At 37.3% G+C, this 20495-nt stretch overlaps 4 protein-coding genes and 1 pseudogene across 6 annotated transcripts; 3 read left to right on the top strand and 2 right to left on the bottom strand.

The window, feature by feature from the left end:
- Positions 1-2618: 2618 nt before the first annotated feature.
- LOC148918884 (gibberellin 2-beta-dioxygenase 8-like) lies at positions 2619-8870 on the top strand (annotated as a pseudogene). Its single transcript, XR_016125269.1, has 4 exons — positions 2619-2853; positions 5285-5774; positions 7805-8126; positions 8245-8870. The product of XR_016125269.1 is annotated as a gibberellin 2-beta-dioxygenase 8-like (transcript).
- A 461-nt stretch (positions 8871-9331) lies between these two features.
- LOC148918883 (uncharacterized) lies at positions 9332-11376 on the top strand. Of its 2 annotated transcripts, none has more exons than XM_089048562.1 (2): positions 9332-9490; positions 10847-11376. In XM_089048562.1, the coding sequence occupies exon 2, from the start codon at positions 10893-10895 to the stop codon at positions 11097-11099; it is 207 nt and encodes a 68-aa protein (XP_088904688.1). In that variant the 5' UTR covers positions 9332-9490; positions 10847-10892; the 3' UTR covers positions 11100-11376. The 2 variants fall into 2 exon arrangements, with proteins under 2 accessions (XP_088904688.1, XP_088904689.1); XM_089048563.1 differs by lacking the exon at positions 9332-9490 and adding an exon at positions 9567-9587.
- A 967-nt stretch (positions 11377-12343) lies between these two features.
- Positions 12344-13488, top strand: LOC103342503 (protein NDR1-like). The gene has a single exon (XM_008246139.3). The coding sequence runs from the start codon at positions 12702-12704 to the stop codon at positions 13338-13340; it is 639 nt and encodes a 212-aa protein (XP_008244361.2). The 5' UTR covers positions 12344-12701; the 3' UTR covers positions 13341-13488.
- A 624-nt stretch (positions 13489-14112) lies between these two features.
- On the bottom strand, positions 14113-16038 carry LOC148918882 (putative multidrug resistance protein). The gene is made up of 2 exons (XM_089048561.1): positions 14711-16038; positions 14113-14612 (listed from the first exon to the last, which is right to left on the bottom strand). Exons 1-2 carry the CDS (start codon positions 15619-15621, stop codon positions 14210-14212), a joined length of 1314 nt encoding a protein of 437 aa, XP_088904687.1. The 5' UTR covers positions 15622-16038; the 3' UTR covers positions 14113-14209.
- On the bottom strand, positions 15635-19005 carry LOC148918881 (putative multidrug resistance protein). The gene is made up of 6 exons (XM_089048728.1): positions 18707-19005; positions 18407-18594; positions 17745-18202; positions 17113-17653; positions 15711-16649; positions 15635-15664 (listed from the first exon to the last, which is right to left on the bottom strand). The coding sequence occupies exons 2-6, from the start codon at positions 18548-18550 to the stop codon at positions 15635-15637; spliced, it is 2112 nt and encodes a 703-aa protein (XP_088904854.1). The 5' UTR covers positions 18551-18594; positions 18707-19005.
- Positions 19006-20495: the final 1490 nt, after the last annotated feature.

Below are 20495 nucleotides of genomic sequence, written 5' to 3'. Positions count from 1 at the left end.
AAATACGCAATTTATAATGAGACGTAATTCACGCTTTAATACGAAACTCAATCTATAATTTCAAATTTGAGGCGTGACAATATCACAATTTTAAGTTGAAGAATAAAGAAAATGAATGTAAAATTAAAAGAAGGGACCGTTCAAAATATCAATATCAATATCAATAGAAACTGATTGCGATAATGGTTCTGTAAATTTGCAATTTTGTCTAGCAGCTTAAAAATGGAACTTCAATCACCTTTACAATGTCACTGTCGAGAATAACTTTGCCATTTGGCATGTAACTAATAGCAAATACTAGAAAGAAAGCAAAGTACATAAACAATATTGGGCACCTCTCGCAAATAATACCCAATCATGATTAAACGAAAATTGGACTAATCAAAAATATAAATTGGGTTCACTTGGAACTGGGAAGGGTTTTGGGTGGAGTCAACTAAATAAGGGGGAAGGTTTCTGTGCTCCTTTTTTTTTTTTCCTTTTTAATCTGGCTCAAAACGACGTCGTTCTAATGCCAGGTCATTTAAAAAATTGAACGCACCTGGACCAAAACGACGTCTTTTTATCTAGACATGTTTTCAAAAAACGATATAAAAAAAAAGATGCGATGCGCCTATTGCTGCACGCAGGCCTTTCGTCGAGCACCTTGTATGCATATTAGGGTCACCCATCTACTGCCCATAGGGTCGCTTGAGGACCTCACAACCATTTTTTCTAGCAGCCATGGGGTCACTTGACTCCATTTATCCCAACTTACGTCCGCCCCTGATCCTATTAGCTAACCATTTATTTAGCTAGTAATGTGATGAGAAAACTATGATCAATTTAGCAACTTCTGTTTCAAATGAGACCGGTTAGTTATGGAACAAAATTGAGACTTTTTGTTAGAAACTAAATTGAAGAAATTTTTTTCAAATTCTTGAAAATATGGATTTTATAATGAGATGCAATTCATGCCTTAATAAGAAACTCAATTTATGATTTCTAGGGACCGTCCATGAGGACGAGTGCACCCCACACTCCACCGTCCGTACCTTATTTGCTTGCACATTAAGCTAAAGCTTGGAAAGAAAAGAAGTTTAAAAAAAGGCTAAAGCAGATGAAAGGACTTCGGGCTAATCTGTCAAATATGAAATCAATCAAATAATATCGCACCACGTGTATGAAGCACATTATTGTAGCTTGCATAGCTAAGAAATATCTGCAACCTATTGTTAGATCGTAACAAAATGTATATGCATGTTCAATAATTAATTAGCAGAGATTAACCATCCCATCATATCATGTGATCAATTAACTCGTTTAACTATCTTATCAGATAATGTGATCAATTAACAAAATAGCTTCAAGCAAACAACACAAGATTTGTTTACGAGATTCTCTCATAATAAAATTTGACTACATCCTCGTATGATTATGATTGATAATGTTGATTTATTACGTCATCGTCTCTTCAATTGCACACTCTAAATCATATCTAAGTTTTTCTCTGAGTTAGTTTATCTTAACTTTATAAGAGACGAAACATGGGTAATCGAATAAATCATATCTAAGTTTCTCTCTAAGTCAGTTTATCAATTTTATATGAGATGAAATACGGGTAATTGAATGAAGAATAATTACAATAAAGAGGAAGGCGTTAATTGCACACTACTAATAAATGAAGGGTACGAATCCTCTCATATCACAATAACACATGAAAAGATATAATTTTAGATTCCTCGTCAAAAAAGCACTATAATGCAAACCACCATTCCCAACATGATTTGTAGCATCAGCAGTTCAAAACTGAATGCCGACATACTTAATTGTTGCATTGCATGTGAGATACTTTTGGAGGGAATCAAGGGAAAAGGCCGATTCAGTTTCCATTTTTGATGAAGAACTACTTAATAATAATTATCAAAAAATGGAAGCATATATCCTGATCGAGCCACGTGTCTCTTGCTTGATATGACAAACTAAACGATAAAAAAAATTAATTAATTAAAAAAAATTAATTTTTTAAAAAAATAAAGCAAGGTTATCTCAAAGGACAGTCAGTGTCTCTGAATGGTGTCCCTACCTTCCAGCATGGATATAATAGTGAAGGGATGTCAACATTGGTCGGGGTGGCCTCCATTTACAACGCAGAGAAAGGAATTAGCTAAGGGGGTAGTGTAGCGAGGAATGTGAGGTACGAATTCATTCAAAGACTTTAACACATCAAAAAAAAAGAGGAAGATGCATTCAAGGACTTCGACTTTTTTTTTTGTCTGACAATATTCTTTCAAAGATTATAGCTAAGAAATTTTAGAGTTATTTGATTGTCCTCCAGATTAATGTGTGGTGAGAGTCTTTCGATGTGACAGTAGAGTAGACTACGCGATGCGAAATAATCTTTCGTTTGTTTGAATAAATTATGGTGTATTGACTTAATAACAAAATGTACATCAAACAGCTCAACATGTCATTCGATGTGTTACCTTCTCACACAATAAGCTTTTTCAAAGATAACCCTAGATGACCCTATAGCCCCCTAGTCTACATGTTGCCCTATTGAGTTATTGTACAAATTTGGAACATTTCTGTGTCGGCATTTTCAAACGCGTGTTCTCAACATTAGCCACAGATTCCCAACCAGCTCAGTACTGAATGCACAGCCTCTATATATACATATATACATATATATATTTGTATATATATTCCAAACTTCATGCAAATCACTATAAATAATATATTTCTTTCTAGTTTCCAGTAAACCCTATTTCTTCATATATTTGCTGTTATATGATCCATATATACTTGACGAGCAAGAATGAGTTAATTTGAAGAGGAAAAACCTATCAGAATTACATCAAAGGTTCTTTACAGGTGAGTGCACTTCTTCATCACGTTCCCATCAAAGACTAGAAATACTTGCATGTTTATTTGTTACGGGAAGTTTTCAAGTTGGTCAAGTTTAATTTGGGTAGTAATTGATACAAGTGATGAGTAGAACACTCCCTAGGGGCCGGTCGTTATCGTTTTTTTAGCACCGCGTTTTCTGTTTTCCGATCGGTGCTGTTAAGTTTGAAAACAAAGAAAACGAAGAAATGAAAACGATATCAACTTTGTTGGTAAAATGAGAAAACAAACTTTCAGATGTTTTCTTCGTTTTCAGAGCAAAGTGAAAACACGGGAGAGAGAGAGAGAGAGAGAGAGAGAGAGAGAGAGAGAGAGAATCAACTGGAACAAGGACTTCATCATGCTCTGTTCCATTCTCACCTCCCACTGTCTCTTCCTTTCTCTCTTTGCACACAGTACCCCTCCCAACCCCAGTATGAGACCCACTCATCGAAATCACCATCTGAGTTGCTGAATTCTTGTTTTCAATGGGTTAAAAGGCTGTTGATTTAAATTTAAATTATCTATTAATTGTTGGTGTATATTCTCTATCTTCGTGGGACCCGAGGATGAAGAAACTATAGATGTTGTGCAGGATAGAGATGTGGATTTGGCAGCAATGATCCTAGTTTAGAAACTTGCAGTAATAAGAACTTATTCGTGTTTAGATTAACTAATTAAATTGTTTACTCTAATTATTTGATTTATATGTTAATATTTAGTTAAAACACAATTTCTTAAGATCATCTAAGAAATTGTTGTCTCATGCATATTTACTTTTCGGTTTAGGATCATTGTTATGTCTTTTTTATTCGATTTGTTAATTTTAATTAGACTACCAGACGCATTCTCGAATCTTGAACTATAAATCATACATATAAATTCCGCTTTAAACTAAAGCTCAACAAGAGAAACAGAACCATGAACACCATGGACTAAAACCTCTCAGGTCCTCAACAAGTAGAGGGAAACAGAATATTCTGTCGGGATATTATATTTATAGGCAGCTAACGTGGCAACATGGGACTGGTGCTCGACACCTAGTTCTTCAGGTATATTATTATTTGACCCTCTTTTTTGGGTGGTCATCATATACATACAAGTGTTAAAAGGGGGCTTTTCTTGTTAAGTAGTTGACCTGCAAATGCTGGTGGTGGGTCTGGTGACTTTGATACTCTTATGTTCATTTAAATATCTTATTTTTAAAACAAAAAGGATTTAGCCATTTAATTGCTATCATTTTTCATGTCTCTTTATGTAGCAGATTGCATTCATCTGCACAGTTTAGGTTTTTATCACAAAACGTTCTTAAAGTTAATGAAATTATTAGGTTAGGTGTTTTTTTTTAGGTGTTAGTAACAGTCCTCAAAGTTAACAACCGTGCATATAAGTACTCTTTGCCGTCCCATTTCGTTTAAAAGCCTATTAATTACTGATATGGTATACATGAGATTCACATATCCAATGATATCACGCTACATAAATTAGACAAAAAATTATTTTTAAAAAAGATACCCCCAACCACTGCCACACCCCCTCTCTCTCTCTCTCTCTCTCTCTCTCTCTCTCTCTCTCTCTCTCTCTCAGTAGGGTAATTGAGAGAATGAATAATAATATCAAACTCTTATCACTTGTACAGCCAAAACAACCTGGAGGATCACGAGGCTCACGCACAAAGCTTCAACTCCTCAGTGCATGATTATTATTTCTTTTTTAAAAACCAATAAAATTCAATTTCCAAGGTTCACAAGTTTTTATCGACCTAGAAGATGAATGAACCCAGGTAAATTTCAATTGCTAATCTAATATTAATTAAGTAATTATAATAGTAGCCCTAGAACAGGGTATTATGGGATTAAGGAGAGAAAGAGAGCGATAGAGAGAGAGAGGCAGAGAGGGGATGGCAAGGAGAGGGGGTGTGGCGGTGGTTGGGGGTGGGGGTGAGGTGCGATGGAGGTGATGGTTTTTTTGTTTTGGTTTTTAATATTTAATCCGTGTGACGGGATATCATTGGATATGTGAACTTTATATGAGTGTCATGCCAGCAATTTAACAGACTTTTAGAGGAAAAATGGACTACTTATGAGTAGGGTTAAGGATCATTAGTGACAAAAAAAAACACAACATGATAGTTTCGTGACCTACAAGAGTGTTTTGTGATAAAAACCCGCACAATTTGTATGATCATACAGTTTTAAATCTAATTAACTAATGTATTGCAAGGATAATTCTTTTTTACATTAGTCTCTTTAGTGGATTTTTCACTCTATGTTTCGAAAGCAAAGGTGATGTAGGAAGACTGTAAAACCTGTTGACTGATGCCTTGCATATTAAAACATTAAATTTCTTCATGCCTGAATGGGTAATTTTCCTATAAGTTTGAATATGATGCATATTCCCTACATTTTATTATTGTTAGGTTCAGAATTTTGCAAATTCTCAGGGTCTAAGCACTCTCCAATCCAAGGCAGTCCTTATGGATTTTGAGCCTCCATTTCAAGGAACCTGCAAGACCTCTTACAAAATCCCACCCATTATCATGATAAGCCTTCTGATGTTGACGAATGTGAGCTGCCTGTGATCGATCTTAACAATCTAAATTTTGGGCATACGGAGAGAGAAAAGATTGTGAGTGAAGTGGCTCAAGCTGCAAGCCAATGGGGTTTCTTTCAAGTTGTGAATCATGGGGTTTCACAGGAAGTTGTAAACGACATGCAATATGAGCAAAAGAGGCTATTTCGTCAGCCTTTTCCAAAAAAAGTTGAAAATAATATTTTGAATTTATCTGCCAATAGTTACCGTTGGGGTAACCCAGAAGCTACTTGTTTGAAGCAGTTCTCATGGTCAGAAGCCTTTCATATATCTACCACAGAAATTCCAACAATGAAGACTGAGCACAAGAGCCTTAGGTACGTCCTACTTATACTTTTGTGATTTCATTTTCACTAGTTTTTATACCTTTTCCAAGAAAAACAAACAAAAATATATGCACAATAAGAAGAAAAGAATCACTGATACTGTACCTGTGGCATGTTCAAACCTCCATTCAATTATTTTTGGAATACGAATTCTAAATACGACATCATAAGACTTCAAATATTAACTACAAACCTTAATGATTTTAGATGATCATATGCCTTAACAATTAAAGATTGAAGACTGTGCTCCTGATTGTGTTGCATATATTCTTTTTGAGGATTATAACTTGTAGGTTTTCTTACCGGTTTTGATCACTAAGAGGTTAGACTGACAACTGAAATCTTATGTATAGATATCCTCGCCTAATCCCTTAGGGCTTAGTCGAGTTTTTGTGTACTGGTTGTTACCTCCTCAATAAATCATTATTTCATTTCTCTTAAATTAAAAAAAAAAAAAACCTAAAATGATTAGGTTTATTGAATGAAATAGTCCCATAATTATTGCTCGAATTTCATTTTGATTGTTCTGAACAATCAAGGGGCAAAACCATCTAAAAAAGAAAATCTCTCTCTCTCTCTCTCTGGCAAAACCACCCAGATATGACCCCAATTATGTGGATCCTTATTGCTTTCTCAGCTACGTTCATTTTTGTCTTATTTGAGAAGAAATTTGATAGCTTCTTAAATGGACATGCGACAAAATAAACATGGTTATAGCCTTCTCTCATCTTCAAAATCAGGATTTGCAGCCATGGGGTGGGTTGGGAAGGGAATAAGGAGCAGAGAGAAGAGATAGCAGAGAGAGACAGTTTTGCCCCTAAATTTCACGGAACAATTGACAGACTTTGATGGTAAGACCGTACTAAATGGAGTGTTGGAGAACTATTGAAATGAAAAATTTAGTTTGTGAATCAATAAAACTTGAGCAAGAACTAGGAGAATATTTCGATCAATAACCCTTATTATTATTATTATTATATGCTCAAGCCTATCTGCCATCACCTTCTTAGATATTTTTGTTTTTCTGGTTAGATCACAAATATTTCCTTTTTTAGTGTTAGATATTTCTGATTATGTCTATTTTAGGAATGAAGAATATTGATATATATAGTATGTTTTTGAGTATGTATAGTATATACTATATAGATTGGCATTATTTGCTAAAGCTTAGTACCCTACCTGCCAAAGGCCAAGCGTATGTCCCTACAGAAAAGACAAGACGTCTGAAGCCAGATGAACCATAGATTGTCTCTCAGTTTACTTTCTTTTGGTCAAGACTCAGTTTACTTTCTTTCCCAACAACACCATATGATACCTGGCCCTGCATGCATGGTGTACCACGTGCCTACACCAGTCTTCATCGCATGCATGGTTGCCACGTAGTTAGAGGAGAACTTGCATCTTGCAAGTGGGGCGGCTACGCGACATGCATGCACGGCCCGACAGGCTTTTGGTTCCTTTTGTTTTGTGGACTGAACAAAACAATGATGCGTCTTTGCACGATTCCACAAGTCATTCACAAAACATACTCCACTGCCTGTACTGAGCCATCTATTTGGTTTTGTGGGAACAAGACAAGATGCCACAATTGTATGTTTTGTAGGGATGCTATACACTTTAATTTCCAATTCATACATAGTCCTAGTGTTCAAGTGATCAACATAACACCCAAGACCAATTCTATGCAAAAATAGAGGCAAATTTAGCTGGCATCCGTGTAATTTTATATAGGCTGGAAGACGATTTTCGTCCTTGTAGTTTTCTAGGGTTTTCAGTTTCATCTATGTAATTTAGAAACATGCAATCATATCCTTGTAGTTTAGATTAAGTTGGAACGAAACGGAAATCTTTAACATAAAAAATAAATGATTTCAAGTTTCTTTAAGAGGTGAGGTCATGTGACAATTTTAAGTAGATATGCCAAATTCTTAATCCAAGAGAACCACACTACATAAATTTATTAATCTATATTTTTTTTCTTCTTCAATATTTGCCTTTGGTATCGATACTGTCTTGCGCAGGTCAACAATTGAAGCATTCGTGAAGACTGTGTCCGGTTTGGCTAGAAGCTTAGCTGAAATTCTGGCACAGCCTTTGGGAGTCAAACCCGTTTATTTCGAAGAGAACTGTCCGGCGAGAACAAGTTATCTTCGATTAAATCGATATGCTCCATGTCCATTTTCTTCCCAAGTGTGTGGCCTCATCTCTCACACTGATACTGATTTCCTAACCATAGTGTACCAGGACCAAGTTGGAGGTCTCGAAATATACAAAGATGGAAGATGGTTGGGTGTTAAACCTAATCCTGAAGCTCTGATTGTCAACATTGGGGACTTCTTTGAGGTAATCCTTGAAGTACTTGGAATTTTGTTTTGTTTTGTATTCACACACATGTTTCTTACAAGGATATCCTTATACCATGTGTATAATCTGGTCATATTTTTATATGATATGTTCGTAGGCCTTGAGCAATGGCATTTACAAAAGCATCAAGCACCGAGTGGTTACCAGCCAAAAAGTTGAGAGGTTTTCTGTGGCCTACTTCTACTGTCCTTCCTACGATGTGGTCATCAAGAGCTGCGGTAAGCCAGCTCTTTATAGGCAGTTCACGTTGAGGGAATATAAACAGCAAACTCAAATTGACGTTCAGGAAATTGGTGAGAAAGTAGGGCTCTCAAGATTTCTCCTTTGAAAAAGATGTTTAAAAAATGCAGGAAAATGTGTGTACTTGAAATGTAAAACTAGACAATTATAATTATGTGTTGGCGTAATTGGTTCGATTCAAGTTATGATGTGTAAGTCCTACATCAGTACAACAATAATCTATAGTTTAAAGGTAGTTGATTTATTATCGATGCATTTTGAGTTAAAATCTTACACCTACAGTTCATTGGGCCTAACACAGCCCACTGTATGAACCTGAATGGTTAAGATGAAAACAATATTATCCATGCTTGGGCTTAGTATTGGCTTTCAAATTGAAAACATCTTTCTATACAACATGACTTCTTATTGATAAGTTACATTTAGTTTTTTCAAAAACCATAGAGAATCACGTATCAACTTGGCAACCAGGAGAAATATATATATATGACTCGTGAGCTTTTTTTTTTTTTTTTTTGGTTGTTGTGCCCATTAGGATTGTTAGACCCTTGATTTGTTCCATGTCTGCCCTATGCCAGAGCTTGTTTGTGAGGTGTTCTTATGCGGTAGTTCTCTCATCAAAAATTGAGGCCCCATTTGGGCCTCAGATTTTATTATTTGTGAGTGAGCTGCCGCATGAGAGACTCGCCCAAGACTTTCTCGTGGAATTAGAAGCACTTTTTTTTATTTGTTAAAATAAAAAACTCACCATTTTTCAGAGGGAGATTAGAATGAAGGGTTATTATAAGGGTATAATAATGGGGTTCTTAATAGCCATTCAATCTAGCCGAGTATTATTGGCTGTTGGATTGAATTTCCTCATTGTAATTTGTTTATAGAAGCCCCCTCTTTTCTATGTGTTTTTTCCAGGAGAAAATACATTTTTACAAAGCCCAAAGATGAGGAACTGAACCGGGCCCAAACTGTAACTCAACAACAAAATGAACAATCCGGCTTAAAGATCATAAGCCCAAATCGGGAAGACAACTCAATACAAATGAAACGACCTAAAGAAAAACAGTAGAACAGAATCCTCTCTCCGTCTCAGTTGATTTGATTTTCAGGTATGCTCTCTCTGTCTCTCTTTCTCTCTCCACTTGTGTTTTGATTTCAGCTTTCATCATAAATAATTGGAGGAATGAAGTTTGGCAAGCTTAACTGGTACTCGGAATATTGTGCTTTGATGAAATTGTTTGAGGAATTTTGGAAATGGGAAATCAGTCTTGTTAGAAATCTTTTCCCTTATTTCTTTGAAAAATTGGAGCTTTGGGATTGAAAGTGAAGGTTTCAATCCCGATTTCCGAAATTTTATTGCTTTGTTAACTGAAAGTAACTCTGACTATAGGCACGATGAATTATGCTGCTGTCTTTAAGTTTGAGATTGTTGGAATTTTTAGAAATACACAATTTTGTGAAGTTGAGAGAGAAGGGACTTATGCTTTGAAAAATCTATGGGGTTTAATGTTTTCTGTTTCCATAAAAGAATGAGTTAGTAAAATGGCAGAAAGATTGGTGAATTTGAAAAGTTAGGTATTCTTCAAACTGCCTTGCACTTTTCTCATTCTTGTTTTGCTAGGAGAATTTCACATGTAGTTAAAACTGAACTTTGGATGATTTAGATACACATATTCTCTTCTTTGATATTTTCCTCTAATAAATCAAACTACTTTCATTAACCTTTTAGCAAGAAAAAGAAACATTTCAGTTTCCATATATAACAAAACAAAGAAAAAAGATCACCATCAGATTAGGAGAAACTCTAAGAATGGGCATCCCTTTGGCATAAAATGGAAGAAGAAAAAGTAAATGGTAGAGGAAATTTGTATGGCGTTGTGGCGCAAAGATACTGGTGGTGATAGATATATTTATGCAACACAAAGATACTAGTGGCAATCATCATATCAACATATCTTACACTTCACTATCATTTCTCTTAGAATATAAAATCACTTTGTCTGATTGTAAAAGTTCTGCTTATGCTCAAAGTTAGGAATCTATATGACAGCTTTTTTTGTAGTAATTTAAAGTTGTGTTTCAATGTTCTTGATATGGAACATTATTTGTGCCCCTTCAATCTTGAATGGTTGTTTTCGTTCTCGTATTGGAAGTGGATTAAAATGGGGTACTTTGGGCTGTTGTTACAGCATTGCTGTATGTAATGTGCTCCTGCTTTTCCATATTTGCTGTGCGTATATTTTCTCTGTCCTTTTAATTGTTTGTCCAAGCCTTCATTCCAAATTTATCCAAAAACATAAAGCACTACTCCATGGCGTCTTCTTTAACCACTCTATGGAGTCTTCTTTAACCTGGAAAAATTAAATTTCTTTCAAAACCTAGTTGAATTTATTTTCTTCAACCTGGACAGTATCCTTCAACCACTCTATGGAGTCTTGTTTATATTTTTATTTTTGTGTTTGCAGACTGAAAGCATAAATCAGAACTTGCTCCAGAATTTTGCTGGTAGAGATGTCTGGGATTTCAGGATATAGGAGCCTTGCACCTAAAACAAAGAATGCTATAGTTGCTGGGGGGCTGTCAGCTTTTGTGTTTGGAGTATATTTCTACACCATGAGAGCTGTTGGAGGCACAGATGAATTGCAAGTGGCTATAAATAAGTTTGAGGAGGAAAAAGGTCAGAAGGAGGCTGAAGCAAGCATGCCATCAAAGGGTTGATCTTATAAATCAGTTGTGGAATAATGTAGTAGCCAAGGACAAGGTACCCCCTACTTTGAAAGACATCGTCGTAGCCCATTATTTAATTTTCCATATGAATATGCAATATTTTTCTCCTTGATAGTACATTTTATAAGTGCAGCATGTTCCCAAACCCTTGTTTCTGGTAACCTCATCCACCATTTCATGTTATTGAAGGAACCAGAAAAAGAGTTGTTACAAATACTTATTTTTTATTTGGTGTAATAAGTAATTAGTTTGATGTGTTCACATGCAAGATTCTGTTCGTCAGCACAACATAGGATTCCCTTAACATCCTCGGTTTTGGTCTCAAGCTATTAGCCAAACCGATCCAATTCAATCTATTTGTTGATTGGTTTTATTTGTGAGGATTGTATTTTTAGTGTTTGTATTAATCTTTGCTGTCTTGTTTTTGTTGTCTTTAAAAGAGATATCCACATCCACAATTGCAATTTTTGTTTTTTAAAAGAACGTGGGAGCTTATCTTTTCTTACTGACAATAAATTAAGGACTTATCTAGCACTTTTTGAAGTTTAAAATATAATTTAAAAACGAAGAAAGTGCCTAGGGTCGTTCCCAGTGAATTTAAAAGAGAAGGATCCGAGCAATGTCCAGGAAGTTGCTGGAGCTTGCCACTCGGGGATCCAACCTGACTTTTAGGTGGGTTAGAATTAGGTAAAACCTACCCAAACTCAACCTGACCTCAAACTCAACTCGATTATTTTTTGGATTGGCATTGAGGTCTTGCCCGAATGAACTCTGGTTATAACTCCTCATTACAGTCTCTATTAGAAGCGGGCCATAATTTCGGGTTAATCCAACTGAACTGTTTAATTTGATTAGTGGTGGGTTGGGTTGTCTTCAAAATGAGCGGAAATCTTGGATTCAAAAAATTATAAACAATTATGTTAGAACTAAAACTTAAAAATAGGTTTAATTTTAAGTTAACCTGATTGAATTGCATAACCCAATCATAAAAAATTTGGGTTACATTGAGTTGACATAATAATGAGTAGATCTTGAGTTTAAAAAATCATAAACCGTAAGAAATCAAATTGAATTACGAGTTAAGACTAAAATCAATCCAACCCAACCGTCTCTACAATAAAATTGGCAACCCAAGCCCAACCCAAACCAATCCAAACTTGCCTTGAAAGGAGCCAAATTAGAAACCATACCCAAAGTCGAAACCAAACCCAAAATTGTGAAGGATGAGTTAGGATTGAGTTGACCATCCAATCCAATTGGTCCGAGGTACACCCAATAGCAAGCTAGTCCATTAAATAATGTTGAAAGAGGCCCACACGCCTCCAAGAAAGTTCCTATGGTTTTACCGTCGAAGACTTAAACAAATTCAAGTCAATGCACACAAAAACCAAAACACGTAGCAAAAAATAATTTTTTAAAGAAATAAATACCAACACACCCAACCACTCACCAAGGAATATTAATAATATAATAAATTTCTAGTACTTAATAATTGCCCGACACAAACACACACTGTAATCATCTCCTTTCACTCTGTTTCTCTCTAAAGCCTGAACCTTTTATTTACATTAATTTTTCCTTGGGAGATCAAAAATGGCAGAATCAGGCGGCTGCTGCCGGTGCTGCTTCAGCTTCATCTTCACTCTTGGCCTCACAGCCCTCTTCATGTGGCTCAGCCTTCGCACCTCAAATCCCACCTGCAAAGTCCGCTCATTATACATTCCTGCCCTCAACAGGACCCTAAACGACACCACAAACAAGACCCTCTACGTCACCCTCAGGCTGGAGAACCACAACAAGGACAAGGGAATTTACTACGATGCCATCGACCTCAATTTCACTCTGCCCAACGCCACTAAGCCCATAGCTACTGCTTCTGTGCACAACTTCTACCAGGGGCATCAGAAGAAGGCCACAAAGTCTGCGGTTGGGGAGCCCAAGGAGCTCAACTGGACAGCTGTCTCCAATGCGACCTACTCTAATGGGACTGTGCATTTCAGGGTGGATTTGGTCACCGCTGTGAGGTTCAAGATCATGTTCTGGAGGACCAAGAGGCACAGGTTGATGGTTGGGGCAGATGTGGTGGTCAACGACTCTGGGGGTTACGTCAACCCCAAGAACAAGAAGGATATCAAGCTCTCTGCTGCACCAGATCATCAGATGATTAAGTGCCTTCTTGGGCAGGTGGGGGTTTTTGCCAATTTGTTGGTCTTGATTTTGCTCAATTTGTGATTTTGCTCCATTGACTGAATTGCATTTCAGTGTTATTTTTTATTTTTGATTATTATTTTTCTGTTCTTTTTTTAACTTAGGAAGGAAGAAATTGGTGCTAACTTTTTGTACTAAATATTGAAATGGAAGTTCAAATTTTTGGTGGCTATTTATTTGGCTTGTCTGAATTATCTGATATTTTGAATTTTGTTGTTTTTCATCACTTTTGGATGTGTTTTTCCTTCATTTTTGTTCCTGGAGTTAATGAAATGTGGTGGCAATTTCTGATACAACCCGATACACGACTCGGGTGGGAAAATGAATTGGCTGGAAAATAATGATGCCAACATATAGCCTTTGAAAGCGGAATGGTATTCCAATAAGCCAGATATAGCTTTGAAAAATTCCTGCTGTTTTCTTTGATAAACTTTGTTAAAGTAGGTTGGTCCTGCATAACAAGTAAGAACGTGGCTAGATTTCAACAAGATATCAACTTGTGATGTTCTGGGAATCAGATTTCCATGCTGTGAAGGCCAGTCATTAAGTGCTCCACTTTACACAAATTTTAGGGTTTAAATGGCAATTCAATCTCATGATTCTCATTTATGATCTCATCTGCTTGCTGATTTTCATCTACCATCTTGAATTTTTGAATGAGAATTTTCTTGTTTCCCAATTATTCAAAACTAAACTAAGAACCAAGGTAAAATCCCAGCTTACCACTGTGCTGCAAATGGCTTTGACATAACTATAAAATTCAGAAAATATGAGCAAAGCCTAAATAATATCCATCTTCCATGTAAAAAGCAACCTAAATACGAACTCCTCTCATATTGACAAAAATTCGTGTAACTAATTGAAAACCAGTCTACATATCATATGCAACATCCTTAATGTTTGGTCACCATTTCTTGGTTTTTACCTGGAGGTGAATTACCAGTCTGTAGTTTTATCAGAGAGTAGTATGCTCCGTTGCGTCCCAAGGAAATCAATTCATTGTGTGAACCTTGTTCTGCAACCTTACCATTCTTGATCACAGCAATGGAGTGGGCCTTCTGTATCGTGGATAGCCGGTGAGCAATGACTATACATGTTCTACTGACCATCATCTTCTCGAGCGCTTCTTGAACTGCCTTCTCCGACACGCTATCAAGCGCGCTGGTAGCCTCATCCAGTAGGAGGATTGACGGTTTCTTCAGTATTGCCCGAGCTATTGCAATCCTTTGTTTCTGACCTCCTGATAGCTGAACTCCTCTCTCTCCACAATATGTATCATAACCATTATCCATTCCACTGCAAAATTTAGAAAAAGACAGAAATGTTGGCATATTGTGAAGCTGCAAATAAGCGTAATCTTTTTGGTGTGTAACTTGTCAACTGTAATTTCATACCTTATGAATTCATGTGCATTGGCCAGAACTGCAGCCCTCTTGATGTCAGATTCTTTTGCGTTCTCTTTACCGTATGCAATATTTTCACGGACAGTTCCAGCAAACAGGGTAGGCTCCTGACTTACCAATGCTATATGTGACCTCAACATTCTCAAGTTATAGTTTTTAATATCCTGTTCATCTATACAGACTGATCCCTTCATTGGATCATAAAACCTCTCAATGAGCCCAATAATGGTGGATTTTCCAGAACCGCTCTGCCCCACTAGTGCCACTGTCTTGCCTGCATCAATTCTGAGGCTCAGTCCTTTCAGTATCATCTGGTCAGGTCTTGTTGGATATGAAAAAAAAACATTTCTGAACTCGACACGACCCTTTATCCTCCTCTTAATTTCCAGTCCCCATTTGTTATCTGGATCGATCTCACTTTTCCTATCTAAAATGGCAAACACCGATTGAATGGCACTGTTTCCTTTAGATATATCAGAAGTCATGCTTCCAGCTTCTGCAATGATATAAGCGGTAAATAGAAGTATCAAAAAAGCCTGAAATAGATGCTTTGGAGTTATCTCCTCCAGCACCAGTAGCCTCCCACCATACCAGTAAGCTAAAGCTGTAGCAGCAGTGTTGAAGAATTGGGAGCTAAACAAGCCAGCACCCGAAACATAGGACTGTTTGATACTCTCCTTCTTAGGACCTTTCAAGGTTGCACTAAACAGCCCCAAAATTCTTTTCTGAGAAGAAAAGGCAGTTATAGTTCTGTGGTTGATGACAGCCTCGCTTGCCAATTGGCTTCCTTGCTTTTGAGCTTTTCGGCTTTTTCTCCCATACTCTTCATTAAGATACTCCTTGCATAAAAGCTCCCAATGACTATTGGCTGCACTGCTATCATCACAAGGGCTAGCCTCCATGTCAGCACAAGTCCTACTGCATAAGCAAAGGTAGCCCCGAAAACTGCTTGGACCAGCAATGACATCCTGTCCCCAACAAGAGATCGAACCATGTTTACTTCAGTGGCTAACCTTGCACAAATGGCTGCACTTGTGTTCTCATCTTGATCATACCACCCAATCTCAAAAGTCATCAGCTTTTCAAGTAGTTGCTCTCTTACCCTTGTGGTCAACTTTTCTCCCATGATTGCAAAATTGTAGTGTTGGAGGAGATTGGTGAAGAAGTTGAAAACACCAATGCCTAAGAAAACAAGGGACAAGACCCTGGATTGGGACTTAATTTCAGATTTGTCCTGGAGGAAGTAAACCGATATAAGTGATCCGACACAGTAGGCGTTTATAGGTTGTACTGCCCCAGAACCTATTGCACCCAAGCATCCAAGTAAGGCTTGTCCCCATTCTGGTGCATTCATTTTCAGCAAACGCCATTGTGAAGGAGGAGGATAAGTTGGGCGCTTGAAGTCTTCATCATCACTTTCATCATCAGGATCATATTGGACAGAGAAGGAGTAGGGTGTCCCCATGGACATAGACATAGCTGTGGGGTTGAACGCTGGAGAAGGAGCAGTTGATCTGTAACTAATGGGGCTTGGTGTAACGCTCCTCCTACGGCGAGGTTTTTCATAATCATCAGCAGCCTCATTTTGGCTTGCCATCTGCTGCATTTGTACCATCTTGAAGTATTCACCTCCCTGCTCCCCCTTCATTTGCATCAGCTCATTGTGTGAGCCTGATTCAACTACTTTCCCAGCTTGAAGAACCACAATCAAATTTGCTGTTCGGATTGTAGAAAGGCGGTGGGCAATTATGATTGTTGTCCTCCCTTTTGACGCCTGATCAATTGCCTCCTGCACTACTCTTTCAGACTGTGCATCCAGTGCACTAGTTGCTTCATCAAGAAGTAGGATTTTTGGATCCCTTAGCAGAGCTCTTGCTATAGCAATTCGCTGCTTTTGCCCGCCAGAAAGTTGGAACCCAAATTGACCAGCCTGGGAAAACCACAAATATCATGTTTTTGTAAGTAGAAATCACAGGAACAATGTCTGAGAAGTTCATAATTATTTTCAAACAAATCAACATTAGACAATTCAAAATTGAATTAATTCATTTCCTAGGTAGGTAAGTTATTCTAAGAATAGTTACAACTGAATGTTGTTAGACTGTTGTAGCATGATGACTGTTATGGAGGCTAAGGGGCATGTTCAACTGAATTCCATTCGTGTTCCAAATGTTGGCTAACAGATTGTTTAGGTAAATTTGTACATGCTTTAAAACAATAGATCATGATAGCGTTGGGATCCCAACAACTATCGCAATTTAGAACATTGATGTCATACAACTATTTTTAACTCTCAGTTAAGTGTTGCATATTTCTTGGAGACCTTAAAAGAAAAAGAAGAAAGCCAAGCATGGAAGCCAAAAATAAATTCCAAATAGTAGAAGAAAGCATACTTGAGTTTCATATCCGTCTGGTAATTTAACAATGAAGTCATGTGCATTTGCAGCTTTAGCCGCGTTTATTACTTCTTCCATTGAAGCTCCTTCCTTTCCAAAAAGTATGTTCTCTTTTAAGGAAGTTGCAAACAGAACAGGTTCCTGATTAACCAGACCCATTTGGGATCTCAACCATTTTGCCTGAAGTCTTCTAATTTTGTGTCCATCCAAGAGTATTTCTCCTTCAATAGGGTCATAAAATCTCTCAAGCAATGCAATGATTGTTGACTTGCCAGAACCACTGCCCCCAACTAGACCTATACTCTTACCGGCTGGAACCTTAAGATTCAAGCCTTGTAAGACTGAGGTATCAGGTCTTGATGGGTAACTGAAGTAAATGTCTTGGAATTCTATTTCTCCTCTGACATGTGATAAAGCCTTCCCTTTTCTGTCTTCACTGTCAATACTAGGAACACGATCAATCATTTCAAGAATTCGAGTTGTAGCTGCCAATGCCTCTGTGATAGCAGTCAAGTTTGGGAGAGCACTTAAAATACTCCTGCAATACCAATGATAAATTATAAGTTCAAGATAGTAACGCAATGCAGCGGCAGTAAGCGATAATTAGTTCTTGAAAAAAGTTAACTCACAGGCCTCCCATGAGGACATTGAAACCGGCTACAAAAACATGCCCACCATCTTCTCCTTTCTGAGTAACCAAATAAGTGCCAACCCAAGCCTGAAACCCCCAACCGATATAAATGATTCCCATGCTTCCCATCAGCAATCCCTTTACAAGACCTACCTTGATTCCAAGTTTAGTAACTTTCTGAAGTGAAGTGCTGAACCTATTTAGTGTCTGATTTTCTGCAACATAGGAGTATACAGTTCTTACTGAAGAAATTGCTTGTTCGGCAAATCCCCCTGCAACTCCATAAGCTTCAATCCCCTTCATTACCAGGCCCATCAGAATCTTTCCAAATATAAGTCCTGGAGCTATGAACATGATTGAAAGCGGCATAGCAGCCAACGTCAACCTCCATGACAGTCTGAAGGCAAATATGTGGCAGAAGAAGAAAGTTGACATGTATGTCAGGCAGTCAGGTATCTACATCAAGGAGAGAAACACATTTAGCTAAATGGATGTGAACGAAAACAAGCCTGTTAATTCCTTGCATTTAACTGATAATTATCTCCAAATTCATGTGCATTCTGACTATGCTTCATTTGAGCCAAGAGAAGCCCTCAAGGATATGTTGTTTTGATACTGCTTTTAATCTTTAGGTGGATTTCTTATGAAATTAACTCTAACCTTCTCGCATAAGGCAACTTGGACTGCGTTGGCATCAGAGGAGATGATTGAGATAACTTGGTATGTTGTTGAAGAACCGGCCGTCTGGGTGTCAAAGAAGGAAACTTCTTGTCTAAGAACAGATTTCAGATATTCCTTTCGCATTCTGGAAGTCTGCCTCTCTGCAGTTCGTGTCCAACATAACCCTTCTGTAGAAGTAGTTAGCATGAAAATAGGTCAGGTTCCTGTTCTTATCAAAATCTTTAATGCTTTCCTTCTCCCAAAAATATGCAAGATAGATTAACAGAAAAATTTACGTACCAACAAATGCTGCAAGTCCAACTCCAATGGCAACATAGAAGAGCCTGAGTGCAAACTGGCAAAATGAGAATCAAAGTTAGCACGTCCACTGCAAATACTCAAAAGACATTACGACGCAAGAATCAAATTATCCAGGCCATAGAAAATCTCAATAGTTTTACAAATCCCTGGGCCGACCAAACCAAACCCCGCTTTATCTGTTTCTGAACTTATATGCTCCTATTCTAGCTCTCAAAAGTTTCTCTCTCTTTCCTCCACAATCAGAGAGAGGGAAGCAGACAGAGGGTTAGTATTTCTGAGTTAACCCTGTTGATATATTGAAAAGCTTGCTTTTCATTATCAAATTCATGTTCTTTAACGTTAAATTATGTGCCTGTGGAAGCATATTGGGTCAGGAGTGCCATTTTTCTTCAACCAAAAACAGGTAGAATGGCTTGTCCTGCAGAATTACTGAGAAATTTTACTATGCTTACCTTGTCTACATCAGCATTTGTCAAACCTCCATTAGCACTTCCATAAGAATTGATAACCTCACTGAGAATGTACATCATGAGAGGGTTCTGCAGTCCATCACCAATGCTGCCTAAAGTCCCAAACAACATCAACAGCTTGTCCGTGCCGTCTGCATAGCGAAACATGCTTTTGTTGAGCCCCATTTCTCGGAGGATTGAATGTACAGCTTTCAAAGCTCTAGACTTTATACAACTTCATCACCTATTTAACCACGAAGTAATTTATTAATTTAATTTGGCATAGTATCGGCAGCTGTTATCTGTTATATTGTCTTGTTTATGCACTTCTGCTGATGCTATGCAAATTGAGTGAATTACAATTATTGGGTTTTTTTCTTTTTAAAATAAACAAGCCGGCAATCTCATCTCATATCTTGGCAGGCAATGAAGGCAAGCCAGAGTTACTATTCACTTGGTCACAGTAAAATTTGTCTTCATGCATTCATACTACTTGATATGAATTATTACCCATTTGAATTACAGTAAAATTATGCATCTGCATCATCTGCATCATCTGAGAATGAGACTGATTTCGACAATGTTGCGGCTTTTGTCATTGGTTTGTAATTTTCTGTTGCCTTCTGCATTAGCTGTTACAAAAGGCTATGTATAAAAGTCGCACATTTCAATTCGGCCAAGGTCTATCTGGTTGTTTTCTTTTTCAATAATTATATGCCAATGCCTGCAACTTTCAACCTTGACCAAACATAAAGCCAAGTGCATTCAACATGTTCAGGACATTAGATTCTTAGGTTACCCTTTGTAAAAGCAACCAAATTATTGTTTTATTTATTTATAATTATAATTATTTATGCTGATGCTTCAGGGATCTGCAGTCCGAATAAGATAAAATAAAGCAAACTGATGTCATTTTTTTCATTGTTTTTCTCTCATGTGATTGTCAAAGGTGGCGCCAGCGAATGTTGCCCTTGTATCTTTGTCTTTAGGACACAGGTGCCCAGAAATGAGTCTCTACCGTTCCTTTCACGTTGAGTTTGTCAGTGGGTCATTTTCTCCTAGTGTGTGTTACTTATTTTTCTGTCGGGATCCTAGTGTGTGTTATTTTGGATTTTATGTCCAAATAATTCGCCTTTATGATTGAAAAATGAAGCTTTCAGATGAGTCATTGGGGGTAAAATATGTTTTGTTAGTTCATTGTAGTATGGTGGATGAGAAAGATATTCAAAGAAGAGTGTAAAATGGAGTATTTAGATAATCTAGTCTACGACATTTATGTGAGTTAAGATGGGAATGAGAGAATTTGGTTTACCCCAGCC

The sequence above is a fragment of the Prunus mume genome, linkage group LG3, assembly GCF_029339155.1.
Source record: "Prunus mume cultivar Tortuosa linkage group LG3, ASM2933915v1, whole genome shotgun sequence".
In the NCBI taxonomy this organism is placed as follows: Eukaryota; Viridiplantae; Streptophyta; class Magnoliopsida; order Rosales; family Rosaceae; genus Prunus; species Prunus mume.
Note: the sequence above shows the minus strand (reverse complement) of the source record. Positions and strands in the feature narration are given on the sequence as shown.